This window comes from Siphateles boraxobius, unplaced genomic scaffold (assembly GCF_051911475.1).
Source record: "Siphateles boraxobius isolate OS27281-9 unplaced genomic scaffold, OSU_SipBor_1 41, whole genome shotgun sequence".
Lineage (NCBI taxonomy): Eukaryota > Metazoa > Chordata > Actinopteri > Cypriniformes > Leuciscidae > Siphateles > Siphateles boraxobius.
Window position 1 is genome coordinate 9,746,691 of NW_027509042.1, and position 21,902 is coordinate 9,768,592.

The following is a 21,902-nucleotide window of genomic DNA, read 5'->3' on the forward strand; positions in this document are numbered from 1 at the left end:
ACCAAATAATAATTACCACCAAACACTCAGTGAAAGTTTGTTTTATTTATGCAACAATATGTTCATAAATAATGCAAGAGAGGGCTGTAGATTTTAATTGACTGTTAATTACAATTAATTTGTATTACGTATGACCTTACGTATATTACGTATCTTGTGTATGACCTTTCACTCTAATCACTGACAGACAAAAAAGGGGGGAAAATAAGTATAAATGATCCATGTCAACATAGTCCGGGGCAACCATCAATAACATATATGAAACAAATTAAAACATGTTTTTTGTTTAGATATAGCTTTACCTTGTTTCTGCTAACCATGATAGTTTTAAACATTTCACTAGCTGAACTATTCACTCAATTAGACAATCATATTTTCAATGCTGAAAATTACAATACAATTTTATTATTATGTATATTTTATGACATTCAAAAATATTTCATTTGGAATTGTTCTGATTACTAACAGAAGCTTATACACAAACTATGTGTTTCACAGTAAATACTAGGGGCCATGTAAATCAAAGAATGGAGTTATGAGACATGTTTGTGTATTGTAAGAAAAAAATTAAAACACCCAACTGCAACTGTAAAAACACATTAAAGGTTATCATCATATAAAAAATTTACATATTAATCCTAAAATGAATCTGAATCAATTCTAAACCTGCATACATATCTGTTACTTAACTGTAACTTGATTGGTTCTCACGTAGCCAAGTATAACATTCTGTCTGTCACATTTGGTTCCGGTGAGTACGTGTATACAGTATATGAGTGTGCCTTTTTCTATGAAATGGCTGTAGGTTCTTGTACTGACTATTTCAGTTGTTTTTTGTTTTTTTTACTTCTTGGACAAAACGTCTTTTCTAGACTTTTAAAACACCTTTTTAAAATAAGAGCGATCTACCATCTTTCACAGTAAACACTTGATATTTAAAATTTAGTTGAGTAGAGTGTGTATGCATGTACGAGATTATGTAACAAAAATATGCTCAGAAAATTTACAGAGATAAAATTAATTCCTGAGTTTTTCTCTTAAATATAAGCACATTAACACACCAAATGAATACGCATCTGATAACACTGAGTAAATACAAGCCAAAGAAAGTAGAAAGTTTTTAACAACAACTGAGCACAGAATCCCAATTGTTCCTTTACTATACCTGCAGGATGAACAAATTAGCCTTAAAACAGGAGGAAATAGGGAACTGTGGAAAATTTAGGGTACAACTGAAGTTCTTTTATCTCTCCCTCTCACTTTCTGTCCTTTCTAGCGGTTGCCACCATTCTCTCCACCTCCCTTTATTAGACGTTTGTTTCCCCTCTTCCCAGCAGGGCCACGAGGTTTGGCAAATGCTTGCTTGTGGGCTTGTTGCTTAGGATGGACCTCATCATACAGATATTCCTCTGTCAGCTCCTCTCCACTGTCTATCTCCAACTAAATGAACATAGACACATTTACAAGAACAAAAAAAAAATCAGAATAAATTGTCAGTGTAACTAGAAAGACAGAGTCAACATGAAAAGACATTCACAGTGCATTTTTGTCCATATTATGGCTTTTCACACTTTGAAATGGTTAGCCCTGGGTCATTCTAAACCCTGGGTAAAAAAAAGACTGAAACTGTCACTTCTTTACACCAATTGTTGTATTTTCTGTCACCATTTCTTCTCTTTTCAAAGAAGTACAGTGTTTATTAATGGGTATATCTACAGGAACATCTTCAGCTAGTCAGCTTGAGATCCTTTCCATCTAAACTGGTTATATTTCTTAAGCCTAGCAGTGAATGTTTTATGTTGGTAATGTCTCGGTTACTGATGTAACCCTCGTTCCATGAAGGAGGTTATGTCGACAGACTGACGTTGTGGGATCTCAATTGGGAGCCCAGTCCCCTGGTATCAAAACAAGCCAATGGACATTGGCGAGTTAATTATTCATGGAAAGCCACTCCCCCAGACATACGGGCCTGCAACTCACTCATTCAGGTTTCTGCTAAGGAGTTGAGATGGCCATTCAGCGGTGGTACAGAATTCTGGCAGGCGGGACATAACGTCTCTGTTCCCCCTTCAGGTAACATCAGTAACCCACCATAGAGAGGTGCCAAGAGGGGATGACGAGTGGCAGAGGAGGACTTACTCTCCTGGTGCCTCTCAGGAACCTGATGATCAGGTTGTGCTTTCCCAAAGGCCTACCGCCTAGTGCATCGTGATGTACCGCAATTGCAGCAACATACACTTATAAGGTGCAGGGACACAGCCTTCGCTCCAACCTCTCTTGCTGGAAAGAAAGCACAGAGCTGAACGGGCATGTATGGGGTCTTCGGGGGGTCTGGGTTGAGTGATATTGTCTGCCTTTGCTGGTAGTAGGCCACTTAAGTCTGCAGTGTCCTGACCAGAAGCCACACATGGAGGTTCCAGAGATCTGGATGCTGGTGCCACAGGGTGTCCAGTCCCTTAAAAAAAGGTCCTTCTTCAGGGGAATCTGCCAGGTAGAGGCTGTTGTGAGGAGCATCAGGTCCAAGAACCAGGTCCGGGTGTGCCAGTAAGTCACAACCATCAAGACCTGCTCCTCATCCTCCCTGACCTTTCCCGTTGTCTGTGCGAGCAGGTTTACTGGGGAAAACACATATTTGCGTAGGTCTCAGGGCTAGCTGTGTGCCAGTGCATCCGTGCAGAGGGTCCCCCTAGGGGTGTGTGATATATATCGTCTGCGATAATATCGTAATTGTTGTTTTAACGATGTGCGATTTAACATTATCAAGTATAGCCTATCCCTCACACACACCCAGAGAATGCATGCATACTCTATGTGATGTAGTCTTGTAGATTAGACTAGTGCGGGTGCGCATTTAGAGTGCACGCTTTTATTGCGTGATTTAGTCTTTTTTTTATATAATTTGGTAATAAATATCACAAGAGTGCAGGTTTTCTCTAAATATCAGCATGATAACAAATGTGATATTGATTTTATGTAAGTTTAATAAACAAGAAGGTAATATTAAGTGACTTACATTTTAGACACCATATTGCCTGTTTTTGCTCTATTTCGCCAACGAAAATAGTTCAAATCAAAACCACACACGTCGGTGTTTCCTAACTGAGTTGTTCCTTACTTTTTGAACGAATCAGTTGACTAGGATAGATTAAGATAGTCAAATGCTTCTTTCCTTGAATTAATCAGATGTTTGAATGAATCGGTTGAATCTCAATGATTCGCTCATTAACAGTGACTTGCTGCCAACTACTGGCGGTTTCAATTTCACATTTAAAGTCTTTAAAAAAAAGTCTTTATAAAGGTAAAAATGCCCATTTAAAGTTAAAATTCAATTGAAACAAATTCGAAAAAATTATTTCTGTCACTGCTGTGAACTGACCACCACACAGAGTATGAAGAATTTTTTTTTTTTTTACTATAGGATTTGGCTGTCCACGACAGTCCTAAACCTGACAAAGTACCAACACAATAAACCCACTCAGCAAAATTTCACCTAATAATCGTTTTTGAGAAAATCCCAGAAAATATCGAGATATGATTTTTTGTCAATGTCGCACACCCCTACGCCCCCCCCCAGTCAGGGAGTAAAACAGCTGGCAATGGGAAGACTCTGGAGAGGCGAACAGGTCCACATGCATGTCTCCGAAACCTCTACAAATCAGCTGTACCACCTGAGACCAATCGTCCAACTGCAAACGTTAGAGACAGTGTGGAGGGTTACACTCGACCCAGTTAAGTAGTCAACAACGTAGTGTAGTGTTACAAATTTATTTAATGTTTAATTTGGGTTCAACAGTATTTCAACAGAGAAAGTTCACACAGTGTTTACCATTTTGAGGCATATATGATGACATTAACCTTTTGTCACTTCTCAAGTACAGCTTGGCTTTTGTCTCTATGATAATGTTAAGGTTTGAGTGGTCTAATCAGGCTGATTGGATTAGCATCTCAAGGCTCTGAGTTACACTGTCATGCTTATGAGATCAGGGCTGGGGAATTTCCGGTAACGTGCTGACTCCTGTACTTCATTTACATGCTTTGTTCAGATTGTGTCCACCTCTATGTAATCCCTCCCCCTTGAAAGGTATAAACACTGTGCTGAGCTATTGAGTTTAGACTTGGATGACTACAGCCACGCACAGCGAGTTCTCAATAAAGAGTAACTACTGCTTGAAAGATATCCTAACGTCTCCTGGTCTCTGAAGAAAAAGTTTCCAACAGTAGTCATCCCCAGTTGACTTAAGCCTGCTCTCTCTGATGCTGCTATCGACATCCAGTCCTCCACAGGAGCTCCAAATGAGATGCTGGGTCCCCCATGAGAAGGACCCACAGCCTCACCAGGAAATTCCACAACCTGCAATGTGTGTGAGGAGTGGGAGGCCCATGGGGACTGGCCCGGTGGGAGAGCTCCCACTATAACCCTCAGATCACCCTGAGTATTTACCAAATTGGTCCTCTGCGGTGCATAAGTATAATAACATAGGGCACTCCAGCGTTTTCAAGGTTTCGTGGCTGTCAGACAGGGCCAAAAAATGACCGCATCCAGGGACCTACGGGTGAAATGCCATCTTTAAAAAGACCCAACATCACCTGTGCTTGCTCTTTTAGGGAAACTGCTCTTTTGTTTGTTGAAGCACCCAGGGGTGTGATCGCAGCACTTAACTGTACACATTTGCTCTTCATGCGAAAACACTGGGGAATGCGCCATCTCTCCAACTCAGAACGTCTCCTCTTTGTCAGCTCGAAGGCAGATTAGGAGAGCACTGAAGATCAACCGCTCGGCTCTAAAGCAAAAAGCTAAACGAGCGAGTTGCACGCAGGCTTATATACCCATATGTCCAGTGGAGGGGCTTGCCATGCAAATCTCACTCATTAATGCTTATTGGCTTGTTTTCTTACCACTTGATTGTGGTAAAGTGACAACGTCAGCACAGAATCCCAATTTTTCTTTTACTATACCTGCAGGATGAACAAATTAGCCTGAAAACAGGTGGAAATAGGGAACTGTGGAAAATTAGGGTACAACTGAAGTTATTTTATCTCTCCCTCTCACTTTCTGTCCTTCCTAGCGGTTGCGACCATTCTCTCCACCTTCCTTTATTAGACGTTTGTTTCCCCTCTTCCCAGCAGGGCCACGAGGTTTGGCAAAACTCCCACTATAACCCTCTGATCACCCTTCAAGGTATTAGAGTCTCGATCTCATCATCATGACGGTCAGACTGTCGACGTAATGCCGAACGTGACTGACTGATACGGAACCATGTTCATGGTTCATTTATTCAACCACATTGTACTGAAGGCACAACCAAACAATGTTCTTCCGCAAAATTCATGCAGTTTTGTTTAACAACCACTACTGGGACAATAATTACAAAGTGTACCTTTAATTGCATGTTTACTTTAAACAACGTTTTGGGATTTTAAATTTGGGAGAAATCAGGAGAAAACCCAAAATGAACATGTGAGAAGTGTGATAGAGTGTGTTTTACCTTTTTAGCCACTTCTAGGTGGAAGTCCCTCTCTACTCCTTCCAGAAGTCGACTCTTACAGCTGGAATACAGCATCCTTTCCTTGATACTGCAGCTGTATCCTGGCATGGAGTATATGAACACTATGGAGAGTGATAGAGGAAGACATGTGAAAATATTTACATAACTGTTACACAAATTGATATAGATGAGATACTTATAGGGAATGGTGGATGGAGTGACTGACCCACAGACTCAAGGTAGTCTCCTTCATGTGAATGTTTGTAGAGAAAGAAGTGGTATCTGGGTGTATCCAGGGGGATCCGGCAGGGTAGATCACGGATGTCTGTCGGGCTGGTGTGCACTAGTTCAATTGTTTCCTTCTCTGTATCTAACTTCTAAAGAGAAACCAAAAATTTCTAGTCAGTTTGGTAAGAAAGTATCTGGTAAGAACACACTGAAGTATAAATGTGTATGTCTGTGTCGTACTAGTTGAATGTAGTCAATGCGTCTCTCTGCGAGCTGCTGTAGAGCATGTTTGGCCTCGGCCTGTAACGGGAAGGCAAGACCCTGTAGAGTCTGATGTTTGGGATCCACGCTGATCTCAGTTTTCACCTACAGACACAGACACAACCAATTGCGTATTCCAGCACTGTAAATTACCTAAACCCTCAACAGTTCCTGTCAATCTATTAAAAACATTTTCCCAAACAATTCCTATGAGCTACCCTAGAATGTCATGGCAGACTTATTATATGCCAGTTCTGTTGTTTGTTTATGAGGGTGAGAGATGATGGATAAGAGTATAAGGAAAAGTAAAGTGTTAACATGCTGGATGTGTGTAGATGACAATGTCCATATGGGCGGATCACACAAAACCAGTCATGAAAATATCCACCCCATATTTGACTAATAAAAACTAATAAAAAAAAAATTATATTTTAAAGAAAAGCCTTATTTTTAGGACTCTTAAGATCCTAATTATTTTCATGACATTTCAATTATCTCGATTTGATCCTGATTTAAAATGTGTTTTAGTGTAGAAACGAGTGAAAATCATTATAGAGAATTACAAAAACTAAATTAAAATATCCAGATGCCTTACATTAAAGAAAAGTTTCAAATTTGTTTATTGTCATGAAAATAGTGACAATGCAAAAAATATATATATTTATTTTAATGGTCGTAAAAAAATGTTTTATAATATAATGATTAATTGGAGTATTTGAGGTTTGTCCTTTAATCAAAGTTGAAAGGACACTGTAATCAGCATACAATTAGCACACATACACAGTACTCACCTGTTTAACTCTGCTCTGCAACCATAAAGATTGAACATAGAATATATTAAACAACAAGCTGAAGTAAAAAACAAATATAAGAAGAAATATAAAACAAGGAGCTGAAGAAATTCATGGATGTATACTATAATAATGCTGTTAGATGGATGTCAGCACTCTGCAGTCGTTTCTCACCTCTGTGATTCTGATTCGCTGTAGCTCCTGCTCGGCTGCAGTCAGGGGTGCTGGTGCAGAACATGAAGTCACATGTCGCAGGTAGCCCTGAAGACAAACGTCCTCCTGGTGGTGGGCAAAAAAAAAAATGTTGTACTCACAAATTGTATGTGAACGCATACGTATTTATTCTGAACGCCATTATTATAATGTGGTTTATTATTAATTGATCAAATTAAATAAATGTAATTTAATAAATTGTAGATTAATTCCCAGACAACCCGAAGTAGTCATTTCAATATGTAAAAATTATAAATAGACTTCCTCCCATAAAACTTTGTTGTTGTTTGTTCAATATTTTACTGCATGTGTAGAGTATATATTTAGTCCTCTCTGTGTTGACCATGACTGGTAAGCATTTCCAAGAACACTGCCAACAGCCACAAGTTGTCCAGTTTCTAAATTAAGGAACATGGTGGTCCACTCTGCAAACTTTTTCAACTGTAAATAATACAGCTTCAGGGTATTTGACTGACAGCTGAAGACACATGACAGGTTGACTGAGTCCATTTATCATCAGATCCCTCATTATAACTTTATAACTATTCACATAGGCAAAATTGTTTGAACAAATTAATTGTGGTCCATATATACAATTGGTGGAGGTAAAAATAATAATAAAAATTAATCAAAAATATTGAAAATGATAGATAAAGCTCCCTTTGTAAATCTAGAGAGTATAGAGAAAACCATTTACCAATTGTACTACCAATATTATTTGTTCTTGATATTCCAGTGTATACTAGTACCTCAACTGTGCCGAACATTTCATCTTTGACGTGTCCACCGCCAAACTCCTTCTTAACTGTGGCACGAGTTGCAGCATACAGCATCTTTTGTCTGACCTGTAGTAAAAGCAAATGCTCACTTTATGAAATAAATAAACAGTAACAAAATTAAGACTCACAGCTCTAACCACAATGAAGCATTCCCTATTACAATGAATTAGATTTTTACATTTTCTGGGGGAAAAAACACTCACAAATCTATGCTTCTAAGAGTGTTTTAAATACATTTATGCAGTTGCTAGAGTTTTGTGGATGCTTCATTCTTAGAAGAAAAGGTTCTATATAGAACATTAAAGGGTTCCTTAAAGGCATTTCATATAACCTTTTAGGGGTTCCCATCATTTTATGGATTTAGTTTTAATTAATTTAGTTTTAATTCATTTTTTATTTGAATAAAATTGTATTGGGAAAAAAAACATTGTCACAAGAAAAAAAGTAATTCAAGACATTTCTCCTTATATAGAACATTTTTGGGATAAAAGGTTCTTTAAAATTTTGTCCTGGGGCCTCATTTATAAAACGTGCATATGCACATATTTGATCATAGTGTGCGTATTTTTTTGGTTTAAAAAAACAGTCAGTCTTTGACGTGAAAATGTTCTTAGCGCCACGTCAGGTTCCAATCAGCCGTATGCACTTTTTTTCTTGTGGCAGAGTCGGAAGACTACAGGTATTTGGAAATCTAAGCGCGAATAATAATAATAAAACCCTGTTAGCAAAATGACACAGAATTAAAGTTCAAATATTTTTTATTTATACTGTGGTTTTACACTAGTAAATTGTGTTGGCCAAATTGTGTTTCACATCTGGATGAGAGGCATACGCACGTTTTTGTGTGAGCATGTTCGTTTTTTATGTGTAGGCTATGTTTGTTTTCTCTGAATCACGCGTACAAAAATTTGAGAAAGGATCTTAGATCAATGTACAGTTTCTAAGCAACATTTTATAAATTAGGCCCAAGAACCCTAGGGTTCTATAACCCCATTGAACCTTTTTTTAAGAGTGAGGGTGTTCTAATTGGTAATGGAAGGTAGCTTCAAAGCCAAGGTCCAAAGAAAGATTGTTTTGATTTTGATGTTTCAATTGTTCTATTTAAAAATAATAGGCTAAATGTTCTCTAACGGTTCTATACATATAACCTTAACTTATTTAAATCCATGTTTCTATATGAACAGCTGCATTAGCTGTTCCTACTAATCAGGTCAAGCTTAACATCTTCATGTCTGGATGTTAAGACCTACAGGAGACTGGTCAGGTGACCAGGAGATGAAGAGCCACTCATAGCCTTGAGCGTTCTTAGAGTCCAACCGGTATAAAATGTAGCAGGGCTCGAGAGGGTCCAGCAGGGGGAGCAGGAAGTGGTCATAGTCTTTGTCCCAGGTCTGGCGTGGCTCTCTATATGCCCCCAGCACCAGCTGCTCTGAAACACACATAAAAAAGCTTTCTCATTACAAACCTGGTGCAACCAACATTGCACACAACAATTCCAAAAAGCTGTTGCGTAATTTTATATTGCATCAAATAGATCAATCTATATGTGTTTACAAGACTAGCCTTGGGTAATGGCCTACTGCTGATAACAAATAAGTGAAATATTATCTATTATCTACATCCTGCTATAAAAAGAGCATGACACACCATATCTTACACCCAATATAGCACATGATGCATAGTTCACCTAGAGACACAAACACAATAATACACATCAGTTTAATCTTCAGTTATAGAGCCTAGTGTATAAAACAATCCAGTAATGGGAAATGTCTAATATAACAATATATTCTTGTCAATAATGAACTGATTATCATATCATCTTTAATGAACTGAACCATTTTTAGTGTATCTTTGTTTACACTTTGTTTTTGATAAAATTGGTCAATGGTATAATGGTGACTTTGATACTGCTGATGTTTTATAATATAATATAATATAATATAATAACTTTAAAGGAAAAATTATATGAAATGGGCTAGCTCCACCGAGAATGATACCAATTAGATGATTTTTAAGGGCCTTTCGCTAGGAAAAGCTGAAATTGCCATCATAAAGTGCTCATCACAACAGTTCTTAGAAGCAAGAAGTGGTCATATTTATGAGACTATGGGCTTTATAAATTCTCTGTTATGTACAGTGTACTGTATAATGCCGACCATTGTAACACCTTTAAAATGTTTCAAACAAGACTCCAGTAAGAGTCCACTGGTAACCATCTCTAATATAACAAATGAATAGATCTTTCTATAATTTCCTATTTTCTCGTGACTGCATTCACCCATCAGCCAGTTAAGCAACACAAAAATGCATGCCCATTACCCACATGAAAAATAGGACAGCATGTATCACTTAATGTTACAGATGTTACACCTGATCCTACTGTTTCTCCATTGTCTCAGTTTATAAACTTTACACTAATCACATCACATTCAAGCGGACGTAATTTGCTTCCTGCAGAGTGCGACCAGAACATGTTCTTTACTGAAGCACTGGTAGACTTCATCTTTTCTAATGGGTACTCTATATGATTCATTGAGAATATTGCACTGCGCCGGTGCACGTCCTCCAGAGTCCCACCCTCTGCTTTCAGGCGTCAACACTCAGATTAACAGCTATGATTCTCAGTACGCATCGCTTTACACATCAATAATCTACTTACTAGTACATCTGTTCACTTCCCTCCCTGCTGTCCTCAGATTTTCTTTGTACGCAGACGTAAAAATGCTGTTTTTGTTTAAAACATAATGATTATATTTAAATTTTAAATGTAGGATATAAGTGAGATACTAAAAACATTTAAATAAATCTTACTGACCCCAAACGGTAACACTTTAGTTCAGGGTCTGATTCTCACTATTAACTCTTTCCTCGCCATTGACAGAAATTTCCGTCATTTGTGAGAAAACGCTTCCCCGCCATGTTTTAATCCAATGGCCTTGGCCGTGATTGCACTCGTCTAACCTGTTATAGCAGGAATGTTGTTTCATTCAGTCTTATACAGCAGTCCAAACAACAGCTTTGTCAATAATGGATTAAAGCATGTAGGCTAAAGGTTGGACAGAGTGAGTGAAAGATTTTGCACCTAACTGAAATAAACCATTAATGAGCACACCGTCAAAACAGCTAGTGCGTCAATAACCACATCTAATGCAAACATCATCCACCCACATACATGTCTAGTCAGAATGACCTTGGAGGGGGATTTCCTGATGGTCTTTTGCAGCAGCTGCTATTCTGAGGTTGCACACATTCCAGCTATCAGCACAGACACATACTTTCCATCAGCCTTTTAGTCACCTCTTAAAAACACACGGACAGAAAGCGGTTTGCACATATGTGCCAATTTGAAAAGATAAACATATGTCTACCTCCCTGAGTTCTGTCATACAAATACATTCATTACAAAGACTATAACACATAAACACAATCCGGGTAAATAACTGAGTGTCTGAACCGTATGTCGGCACACTGCCCAGAAATCTATGGCTTCACGTTTTTCTATCACCGTGAACACTGACTGGCACCTGACCATGTGGTCTGATCTACCCACTAATAAGGGTTGGTATACACATGTGATTTGGTCACCAGAAAGATCCAAAAAGCAAAAACTGTGTTGACCTGTTTTATGTTTCCTGAAATATCATCTCTGTGAGACTCAAAGGCAGCCTGTGAACCCAAAACAACCCGATCTATTCCGATCCAGAAGTCTTCATACATCCCAGGCGTCAAACAGACAGTACAGTAGAAGAGCCATATAGCAACAACCAGCCTAAATTCTATCCACCTGTGACAGCCATTAGATGTCGGAATGGCTGGAGTTGTCTAATATGGCCACACAGTCACACCTGATTAGAAATCTTATCTATTAGCAACCATCATCTTTCCTGCACAAAACTCTCCTGCATTATTGTATATTTTCATTTAAAATGTAACGTTACTATCACTAATAGTTTGAAGCTAATGTAAACTCAAAGGTAAAATCTCCAAATAATTAGCTTCTAGAAATTTACACTCTTCTAAAGTTTGGGGTAAGATTTTTTTTATGTTTTTGCAAGAAGTCTCTTCTGCTCACCAATGCTGCATTTATTTGATCAAGAATACAGTAAAAATAGTAATACAGTGAAATATGGTAACACTTTAAAATAAGGTTTCATTTGTTAACATTAGTTGACTACATGAACTAAAAATGAACAATACTTCTGAAGCATTAATTAATCTTAGTTAATATTAATTTCAACATTTACGAATACATTTTTTAAGATCTAAAGTTCTATCGTTAATGCACTGTGAACTAATAGGAACATGAATATGAACATTTTTATTAACTAACATTAAGAAAGGTTCATAAATGGTATAACAATACATTGTTATTGTTAGTTTATGTTATTTAATGCATTAAATTACCAGAAATAATATTAAAAATTAAAATAATTGTTTTCTATTTTTAATATATTTTAAAAACTAGCCTTATTTGTGGCAAGGCTGAATTTTGTTAGCAGCTATTAATTCCAGTCTTCTGTCACATGATCCTTCAGAAATCATTCTAAAATGCTGATTTGTTGCTCAAGAAATGTTTATTATTATTATCAATGTTGAAAACATAATGCTGACCTCAAACTTTTGACCGGAGTAGCCTAATACTGCAGTCAAAACTGTTTTGTTTTATTCGCTCGAAGCAATGTGTGAGTACGTGCATCAATACGTCATGTTAGGTAATGGCAGAGTGACTTCACTCAAATCTGATAGTGTTTTGCCCTTTTCTTCCCAGCAACTGGATATTGTCATCTGATAGTGACTAGTAAGCTATCATTTCAACAGTAGCCTACCTGACACTCGGCCTCGTACGCAAACGCACGCTCACACACAAGCGCGTTTATTGCAACAGAGAACCGTTTATCGTTCCTTGACCTCTGCACAGTTAATCCCTCAAAAACAATTCAGTTTCTACGTCAAATGACGCGTCATCCGACCTACCATCAACATGTGAATGCAGAATCAAAATACATTGTGAAATGTGTTTTGGTTATTTCCTCATGTCCGCTGATACCTGGGTTGTAAAACAACAACAAATAAAAAAACCACCTAAAAACAACAAATAAAACAACAACAAATGATTAATTAATATTAAATTAAAATTGTAAAATCACCCATTTATGATAAATACTTTAAACTCCAAATCAGTGGATAATGTGACAACTATAGACAACATAGGCTATATCAATAAATATCAGTAAAGTGGCCTATTTATTGGCAGAAGCCTAAGTTTAACATTAATTCATTTAATGGTCCAAGCATATTTCTATTTTAACAGCCTTATTGTTGCTGAAGTACAGATTTCAGCTGAATCATACATGGGAAAATATTGTTACATATTTACACAATTATGATTGATGACATTTTAATCCTCCCGTATGGCTCTTGACCATTTAGGAAGATAAAATTAAGGCCATTAAATTAGTGAATATTGATCTTCCACTAACAAAAGGTAGGCTATTAGAAAGTTCAATGGTACAACCACAATTTTTGGACAAGGTACCATGGCCATACTAGAAATATATAATGTAGGCTATTTTATTGAAGTCAACCTTGATAGGGTAGGCTACTATGTAAATGCCATGGTGCATTACTATGGTAATCATTCAAAACTAGTATTACCCTCTGACCTCAGTGTACCATGATGCATAGCGTGTCAGTGTGTTAACAGAATAGGAATACTGAAAGTTTTATCTCATTGATTGCTAATATTTTCTAGGCCTCATTAAGATTAAGATGGTTAAGATCCATTAAGAGTTGGATCCTACAAGCAGGTAGGACTCTCTTAAATCTATACCAATTAAAAGAGTGAACTTGATTTATTGGTCAACAAGTGTGCACAAGCATTACTGCTAGATTTTTGTTTTGCCCCACTCCTCAAGATAACAATATTGGCACCTTCACCTTTCTGATTCATTAAATTCCCTTTGAACTGAGTGAACCCCTCAGACCTCCTTCTCACTCACCGTCTCTGATCAACACCTGGATGAGACGGCCGGTTCCACTTCGTGCCCGGGACAGGAACTCCCTCAGCTCCTCTGTAACTTCCAGAACCAGAAACATGGCGGGTCAGTGTGGTGCCTTAATTCCTACCCGCCAAGGATCCTTCTGAAGTTGGATTAAGCTGGACGCACAGGTCGGGTCACCTGGAAGATCTTCTTTTTACAAGCTATCTTCAAGCGATGGTCAGTGCCAGATTTGTGCGTTAACCTATCAGAAATTAAACGATATACAAGCAGCACTAAGAGTATATGATGTAAGAGTTTGGTGTTTGAGGGACTGTCTGCTATCCAAGTGTGAGGGCATGTGAGAGCAGCAAATGAGAGAGAAGGCTCCTGTAACTAGGACAGGATCGTGTGTGCTCGCAGAAGGAACCCGATCCCTCTTGCCCCAAATTTAGCAGGCGCACTGTCTGGCCTCGGGTGACAGCCTGACCATCCCCCAACACAGCCCCGGGGCCAGTTGTTTAAATTCTTTGATTTGGAATAGATTTTTTTTTTATTAAGGATCAATTCATTCACCAAAACCACAACTAGACTCATTTCAAATCTCGTTCCACCCTGTATTGGACAGGTAAGGAACTGCATAACAGAATGAGTTACTTTGTTGTGACGTCATTGGTCAGCATCTTCCCACCATAACGACAATTTCACACACTCATTCATGGAGAGACTTTGTTTATAATATTTTTTTAAATAAATAAATAACTTTCTAGGTTAACTCCAACTTCTCAACGAGACAAAATAATGTTTTTGTGTTAATAGACGGCATGATAATGTAAAGTGAGATTCAGCGAGATTACAAACTCATGTGCTGACGTAATTCGTACATTTTACTCAATAACAACTCTCATTCTGGGTATCATGTAAAGTTATCAAACGTTATACGATTTACCGGCTTCACATTATTAATGTCGTATCTATACATTTCCCTTTTAAAACTGATAAACATTTCTAACACTATACTTAATTATTAATATATTGGATAATTTTACAAGATTACTGCTTGATTATAAAAGACTCTAGATAAATAGGCCCATATTCTGATTTACAAGTAATAATGAACTTTGCTTCATGACTCAAGCTTATGGTTCACTGATACTGCTTTGTACACACTTTTAAAAATCTTTATTGGGGCAAACAGTATTCATATAAAATAAATGTAAATAAAAAATTTCACTCTTCGTGTATATTTTCAGTTTTAAAAAACATTACAAATTATATTATGGATTTCATAGTTTAAGACTCAAAGGCTGGAATTTGAAAAGTAACAGAAAACAATGAGTCATTTTAAACAGTTCAGAAGGGAGTTTTAATGTGACTTTCTTAAAAGAAAAAAAAAGTTGAAGTCTGTTAATAAAACTTAACCCTGAAGTGCCAATGTTGGTTATTTCTGACAACTAAACTGAGAAAACTAATGAAATATACCCATTTGGATGCAAAATAACCTCTGGAAATATTGAATTAATTTAAAAAGAAAACAGATAGCTACAACTGCATAATCTTCATTTGGAGTATTGCATTAACACACATTCTCCCCTTTCCCCCACAAAACTAAAGTAAACACAACTGTTTCCTCAATAAGTGCAAAGTTACTTTACTAAAATAAAATCAAACTTGAGAGAAGGGTGATCAATGGATATTGGTTATCAGATTTATGTTTTATACGCAAATCATAAAAATGCTGGTATTATAAAATAAAAGTATGTAAAAGAAACCTGTAAAAGAATTGCATAAACGCAATTTTCACTCACAGAGGGGTACAATCGTCAAGCTATATGATTTTTAAAAGTGGGAAAGGCTTCAAAACCATATCTTTGGACATTTGTATAAACAAGTTTATTTAAAAAAAATGTTTCATTGACATTTCTTCAGACTGCACAAGACACTAAATCTACATATGCGGAGTTCTGCTTTATTTTGATTAGCTAATATCAGGTCTGCAAAAATGTTTTACATCACCTCTCACACAAGCCAATTTTATCGAGCACTTTGTTGCAACCTCAAACAAAAGAGAAATGTTAACAAATTACTTTACAATGTTTTACAAAAAAAGTTTTAATACAGATATAAAATAAACAACAAGGAAATACAACTTGGCATCAAGGCCAATCTATTTACAGTCCAAAAGTCCTAGGGTGAGCAAACCCATGTGTGCCAAGAAAAGAATGAATGCTGCCACCTGCTGGAAGAACACGACACTGACAGCTGCCCATCAGTCATCGATCGTGGGTAACCAGAACGCCTGTGGAAGTAAGAATTTAATGGACATATCAAGTTATTGTAGACTGGTGCACAGTGACTACTGCAGTATTCATAGTTATAACCAGGCCTCCAGGGGAATATCCTCATATATATATATATATACATATATATCTTTGCACTTATTTGTGTTCGCTCTTTAATTATGTCTAAAATATTCGTTCTTTCGTGCAAATTAATCTACAGAAAAAATGTGCTTGTTTTCGCAATCTTAAGTCAACATCAGAAAAATTGCTTCTCCTCTGTAACGACATTCCTTCTCTGATGATGCATTAAATCAAGGCCTGTCATCTATTTTTTTATCATTCAATATTTAGTTTCACTTGGAAATAAGTCTCAATACTCAAACTTGAACATCATGAACTGTGATCAGTCACTTAGAATCAGGTGAATAGAAAAAAAGGATATATATAAATATAAATAAATAGATCAAGGGTTATTTCACATTTTTTCTAATCAAATTTAAGACCTGAACAAATGAAAGTTAAAACTGTACACGCATAAAGAACAAATTTAACCATTCTCAAAATACATTGTATTATATGCATTTCTATTATATGTAATATGTAAACAGTACTCGATAAACTCGGTATGTAAACTCGGTACTCCATACAAAAAAAAACAAATAGTAAACATGACAGACAACTTGTAATATCTTAAAACATGTAATAGTGCTTGGCAAAAGGTCAAATCTAACATGCATAACTGGATATAACGTGACTGTTCAAATGACATCTATCATCAGAGAGTGAATGTGCATTTTCATTTAGCGCGTTTCCGTCACTCGCTCCGCCATGCTTCTCATCCATGTTGAAGTTGATAACATCAGAGTGCACATGCCTCTTTGATGCAGCATACACGCAGTGATAACAAATTTTAACCGGACGATGGAAAAAATATTCTCAAAATAGGGACGCACGATTATCCCTTGAAATTGTAATTGCGATTATTAATTACGATTATCACAATTTACATTGAATGATGTTTTGAATAGCTTTATACCAGTGGTTCTCGTTTGGCCCTGCGACCTACATTTTCCCATGCTCATCAAGCCACAACCTACTTTTTTAGGAATTATATAGGCCTATTATAATAAATTTGTTTAAACAAAAATGATTGAAATACACACAAGTACTGACCCCCTTTAATTAACATACACATAAATTGTAAGAATATGACTAATGCTTGTAGCAAACACGACGTACCAGTAACGTGATTTATTGGTGTTTTACGCTTTATATATAGTGAAGCGATAAACAGCGCGCACCGCAGAATTTACGCGTGCAATTAAAAAGTGCGTGCTACTAGCGCAGATAACGGCTGACAGGACAGGAAAGTCCGTTTTTCTGAGGTGAGAGACTTTTTATTTCAGCGTACACTTACGTCCCTTGTAGTTCCTATTGTGCAGGGTTCTCTGAAGTAGTCGTGATTCGCCTCTCACAACGTGCTCTAAACACACCTCTTAAGCACGCAGAATAATGTTAGTGGACTTCGCAGTAATCGCAGCTTTGAACGATTACGTAATCGTGGCATCCGTAATCGTAATTAAAAATTTGATTAATTGTGCAGCCCCATCTCAAAATGAATTGTAAAATCTATAAAATTCATAATTCGCCTTAATTTATGGAGATGAATAGGAAGGCTAATGCATAACGCCCTCTAAGTATATTAAACCTATACAAATTTCCCTCAAAACCAGTGCAGAAAATATGGAAAAAGTGCACATATTCCATTTGCGCCGGGCTATAACCAATGTATCAGATACGTTTCTATTTCTACCTTATGGTTAAGCCTTACCATGTTAGAGCAGGCACTGGCAAAGGTCATGAATTTGGGGTTAAACTGCAGACAGGTGACCGGACCAGTGTGCTTCCCATCAAGAAGTGCTACTTTCATCCCGCTCTCAGCATTCCACACATGGATCTTCCCATCCTCTGATCCTGAAAATCCAAATGTTGAGGAGACAGGCATCACTCTCTGTCATTTCTAGTCCTTTTATTAATCTGTTGAGGAGCGTTGGTGAGTACTTACCGATCATGACAAACTGAGAGTCTGGTGTGAAAGAAGCCTCTAGAATGACACCTTTACTGTTGTTATAGCCCTGCAGTAAGGAAGAGAGACACTCCATTAAACATATACACACAAACTTGGACAAAACTTATTCAAAACAGAACTATTTTCTCACCCCAAACGAGTGGAGCACAACTCCTTTGAAAGCATCCAGCACTCTGAGTGTTCCTCCATTGGTGGAGATCAGAATGAGCTTTCCGTCATTGCTGAACTTGAGACCCGTCCACTCGCATGTTCGCTCATATTGTAGTTTAAATGTGGCGAATGGGCCCTGAGGTAGGATACAAATGTATTAATTTTTTACCATTTAAAGTCAGATATCATTACAGCTTCTTGGATGAAGTTTTATACCGTGCTACCTTATCAAAAGACCGTAGATCGTAAAGTTTGACCATCTCGGAGTTCACTCCCGCAGCAAAAATCAACCCCTCAGGATCAAAAGAACACACAGGTTTCCCTTGCAGATGCATGAGGCCCTGTGAACACATCCAAGATTAGAATCAAAGGTAGACCATCAAGAAAAAGACCCACCCAAAATAAAAATATCGCCTACCTGACAGTTAGGTGAGCGAAGGTCCCACAGGCGAATAGTTTTATCAAGTGAGCCAGAAATGAATGTGTCATCAACAGGAGACATAGACAGAGCAACAACCCTGAAAAAGCATAAAATGTAATAAGCACTATAACTCAAAAGCCAATAAGCAAATAGAAAAAAGTATGAAACCAAGCATAGACAAATTTGGTTTAAATTCTCACCTCTTATTGTGTCCAGGAAAGTAGCGAATGTACTTATTGTCGTGTAGAGACAGGTATCGTATAGTATCTGTAAAACCACATTGGTAGTGAGAAGGAAATATCAAATCAAAGTAAAGCTACAAAAACAAGACTTTATAAGTGAATAATTAAAATGTATGGTATATGCTGTCGGATGAATGGGCTCAACCCAGGGCAAGGCAGTAGTCTGTACAGTTAGCTCCTTAACAGGGCAGAATAACAGACCCTAAAAACTGTACAAATAACTACCTCAACCCAGAGCAGGCACAGGTAACGTTTGACAGCCTCACACAAACATCAGGAGGAAACCACTAATCCAACAAAACAAAAAAAATCGACAAATTAATTTTTAGAGTTACAAATATGCAAATTTAATCTCTCATTTAATATAAAGTGAAAAAATGCCACGTAATTTAAAAATAAATATAAATAAAATGTGATAAAAAATGATCTATTTTTGGGTGAAATAAAACACATCACGTTGCAGGACACTACTGTCATGTAAAAATTATTAAACAACATACTTCTGCATAAACGTCTGGATAATGTTTTATCCACATCGTAACAAACCAGAACGGCGTAGAAAGTTAAAAACAACATCATACTGAGATTTTATAAAGAGTCCTACCATCAATCTTGTTAGAGCTGTAGACGACAGTGTTGGCGGCATGGGTGTATCTGATGAGATCCACACCATACTTCTTACTGTAAAGCGTCCGTTTGGGTCTGATTTAGAGAACAGAAGAGAAAAAAAATGTTAATCTGGTGTCTTATTTTGATACATAAAATATCTGTATATATACACGGAACACTTCACCTTAAAAACAATATATTTAACTACAGTCACAAGGCGGGCATTTATCTCAGAAGGCGGCGTGGATGCTAACGGTTAGCACGCGACCTCTATTACACTGTACATTCGACTCGTTTACGCGAATCGGTTCTTTCGAAGAGATCCCGTTAAAGGATCAGCGATTCTTTTATGTCATTACGTGGTCATTGACGTCCGAACGTGGCATTTTACATTAAATAATACAGATTAAGCCATACCAGCGTTGTTAACGATTTTTATTAAAAAAAAATTATAATTTACACTTATAATAGACAATACTAAATTCAAATGAAAGAGATGAAAACGTTGATAAAAATGGCGAGTGAGTGAACAGGTTCAAATGAATAATTAAAGATCCGACTCAAATAAAAGAATCGTTCACAAATCGGACATTGCTAGTGTCCGTAAACACATTAAAAACATAACATTCGCTATGGACAGTGAACTTCATATATATCCTTTTATTACTACGGGAGTAGACGATCTTGATCTCTCACATATCTCACAGTAATGCGCCTGTAATCAATGTAAGTGTTTTAAAACTCCAGTTAGGACCGAATCAGTTCAACACCACAATTGTAGTAAATCACATTGAGTAATTTATAAGCGACTTACTTCCCCTCCTGGCAGTCGTATAAGACAATAGAGTCATCATCGCTACTCGATATTACTGTTTCACCGTTTGAACTGAAGTCAAAACAGTTGATTTTGTCCGAATTCTCTCGGAACACCTTCGCAACCCTAAAACTCCGCAGCACATTGTCAGTGAGTTTCATTGTGGCCTTTCTGCCTGGCCAGGCGTTAGGGATCGTCTAATTAAAAACAGCGAGTAGATTTGGATCTAGTTAATCAGATGTGTGGGTTACGAGTGTGTCGTAATATTATTTTTTCAATGAAAATAGTTTTCAGATGTGCATTTCTGTTACGTTAAAAAAGCCCGCCGACAAAATTCTTCAATGAACTGGATTACGGAAGACGAAATGAAGCTAGAGGTAGTAAGGCTGTTTACAAAATGGCCACCTCACCTGCGAGCGTTTTAGAATAAAAGTCCCATATCGAGTTGAGTTGAATGTCGAAGCGAATTAAGGGAAGATTTGTAAGTTTATAGTTAGGGGTCTGTCTGAGTGTTTACTCTACCCTTTTATATTCACTTTCCATCACGTACAGGAAAAACGACAAGGGAAGTTGTGGTTATTTAGTACTGATATGACAGCTGTAATGTGGATGTGGAATTTCACATCAGCTCTCTGTTGTTAATTTGTATTTGTTGCTAGGTTGAGACTCATTTTTATTTAGTCATGATCAAATCCCACATTTGAAATCAATCAATATATCGTTTAGTTTTACCATTATACCCTTTTTGTTCCAAATTTCTAAGGTAGGCTATTCTCTAAAAAATATATATATATTCTAATGCAGTGCTGACCCGACAGAGGATATTATTATCATCCTACAAAATGAATCTTCTCTCTATTATATGATACATTCTGCACATAGACATCATACAAGCCTCACCCAAAACCAGGCTGTGGTATAAAAGTAAGCATCACATTGTTCTATCTAGACAATTTCACTCAGAAATTGAGCATCAAAAGCTTACTGATTACACAGCAGACAGAATCTTAAGTGAACTAAAGAGCTGGACCCTTTGTTTCCTTTCTAACCAAATAAATCTACAATGGCAAGTGGTGATTCGAAGGTAAGTTTTGTACAAAAAAAAGGAGAATCCTTTAAATATTGTGTTTGTAGACCTCTTAATGTTCTAACAAAATGGACATATTAATAAAGACCTAACCATGATCTGTTTTTCAAAGGGGGGAATTTGCACTGTTGGAGATATTTATATATTCACAGTGAATGTCAGTGAGTTTGCACCAGAAGAAGTTATTGTAACCTCCACCAATAATTATATACAAGTATGTGCAGAAAAGGTAAGCAAAATAAACTAATGGCTCAATAGATAATTTAGTATTGGATAGGATTGAAATCTCTATGCATGCTTTTATTTTATTTTGTTCTTAAGTTATTATGTTTGGTTTAATTTATTGTCTTTTCCATTTTCCCTACCTGATGAATCAGTTGGCATCAGATGGCACAATTGTGGATGCTGTTTGTCAGAAGTGCCAATTCCCTGCTGATGTGGATCCGATGTCAGTCACATCTTCAATTGG

General features: G+C 37.1%; 2 protein-coding genes across 4 annotated transcripts; both read right to left on the minus strand.

Annotated features, from left to right (window-relative positions):
• Positions 1-25: 25 nt before the first annotated feature.
• Positions 26-14,180, minus strand: twf2 (twinfilin actin binding protein 2). 3 transcript variants are annotated; one of them, XM_077198188.1, is made up of 9 exons: positions 13,761-14,008; positions 9,009-9,187; positions 7,729-7,824; positions 6,941-7,045; positions 6,767-6,781; positions 5,955-6,080; positions 5,713-5,863; positions 5,487-5,608; positions 26-1,440 (listed from the first exon to the last, which is right to left on the minus strand). In XM_077198188.1, the coding sequence occupies exons 1-9, from the start codon at positions 13,855-13,857 to the stop codon at positions 1,273-1,275; spliced, it is 1,059 nt and encodes a 352-aa protein (XP_077054303.1). In that variant the 5' UTR covers positions 13,858-14,008; the 3' UTR covers positions 26-1,272. The 3 variants fall into 3 exon arrangements, with proteins under 3 accessions (XP_077054303.1, XP_077054304.1, XP_077054302.1); XM_077198189.1 differs by lacking the exon at positions 6,767-6,781 and having other exon boundaries at positions 13,761-14,180; XM_077198187.1 differs by lacking the exon at positions 6,767-6,781 and having other exon boundaries at positions 6,923-7,045; positions 13,761-14,160.
• A 901-nt stretch (positions 14,181-15,081) lies between these two features.
• On the minus strand, positions 15,082-20,749 carry wdr82 (WD repeat domain 82). The gene is made up of 9 exons (XM_077198193.1): positions 20,347-20,749; positions 19,528-19,625; positions 18,882-18,948; positions 18,679-18,778; positions 18,485-18,601; positions 18,241-18,396; positions 18,087-18,156; positions 17,853-17,995; positions 15,082-16,038 (listed from the first exon to the last, which is right to left on the minus strand). The coding sequence occupies exons 1-9, from the start codon at positions 20,505-20,507 to the stop codon at positions 16,009-16,011; spliced, it is 942 nt and encodes a 313-aa protein (XP_077054308.1). The 5' UTR covers positions 20,508-20,749; the 3' UTR covers positions 15,082-16,008.
• Between the last annotated feature and the right edge of the window lie 1,153 nt (positions 20,750-21,902).

What these genes read in the sequence shown, in the direction of transcription:
- twf2 (XM_077198187.1), bottom strand. Translation starts at nt 13,857, where the DNA reads ATGTTTCTGGTTCTGGAAGTTACAGAGGAGCTGAGGGAGTTCCTGTCC. An exon ending in CCAGGTGTTGATCAGAGACG is followed by an intron (nt 9,188 to 13,760) that starts GTGAGTGAGAAG and finishes TGTGTGTTTCAG; the next exon opens with AGCAGCTGGTGCTGGGGGCA. An exon ending in GGTCACCTGACCAGTCTCCT is followed by an intron (nt 7,825 to 9,008) that starts GTAGGTCTTAAC and finishes CTTTTACTACAG; the next exon opens with GTCAGACAAAAGATGCTGTA.
- wdr82 (XM_077198193.1), bottom strand. Translation starts at nt 20,507, where the DNA reads ATGAAACTCACTGACAATGTGCTGCGGAGTTTTAGGGTTGCGAAGGTG. An exon ending in TTTCCTGGACACAATAAGAG is followed by an intron (nt 18,779 to 18,881) that starts GTGAGAATTTAA and finishes ATGCTTTTTCAG; the next exon opens with GGTTGTTGCTCTGTCTATGT. An exon ending in CTCTCAGTTTGTCATGATCG is followed by an intron (nt 17,996 to 18,086) that starts GTAAGTACTCAC and finishes TTGGATTTTCAG; the next exon opens with GATCAGAGGATGGGAAGATC.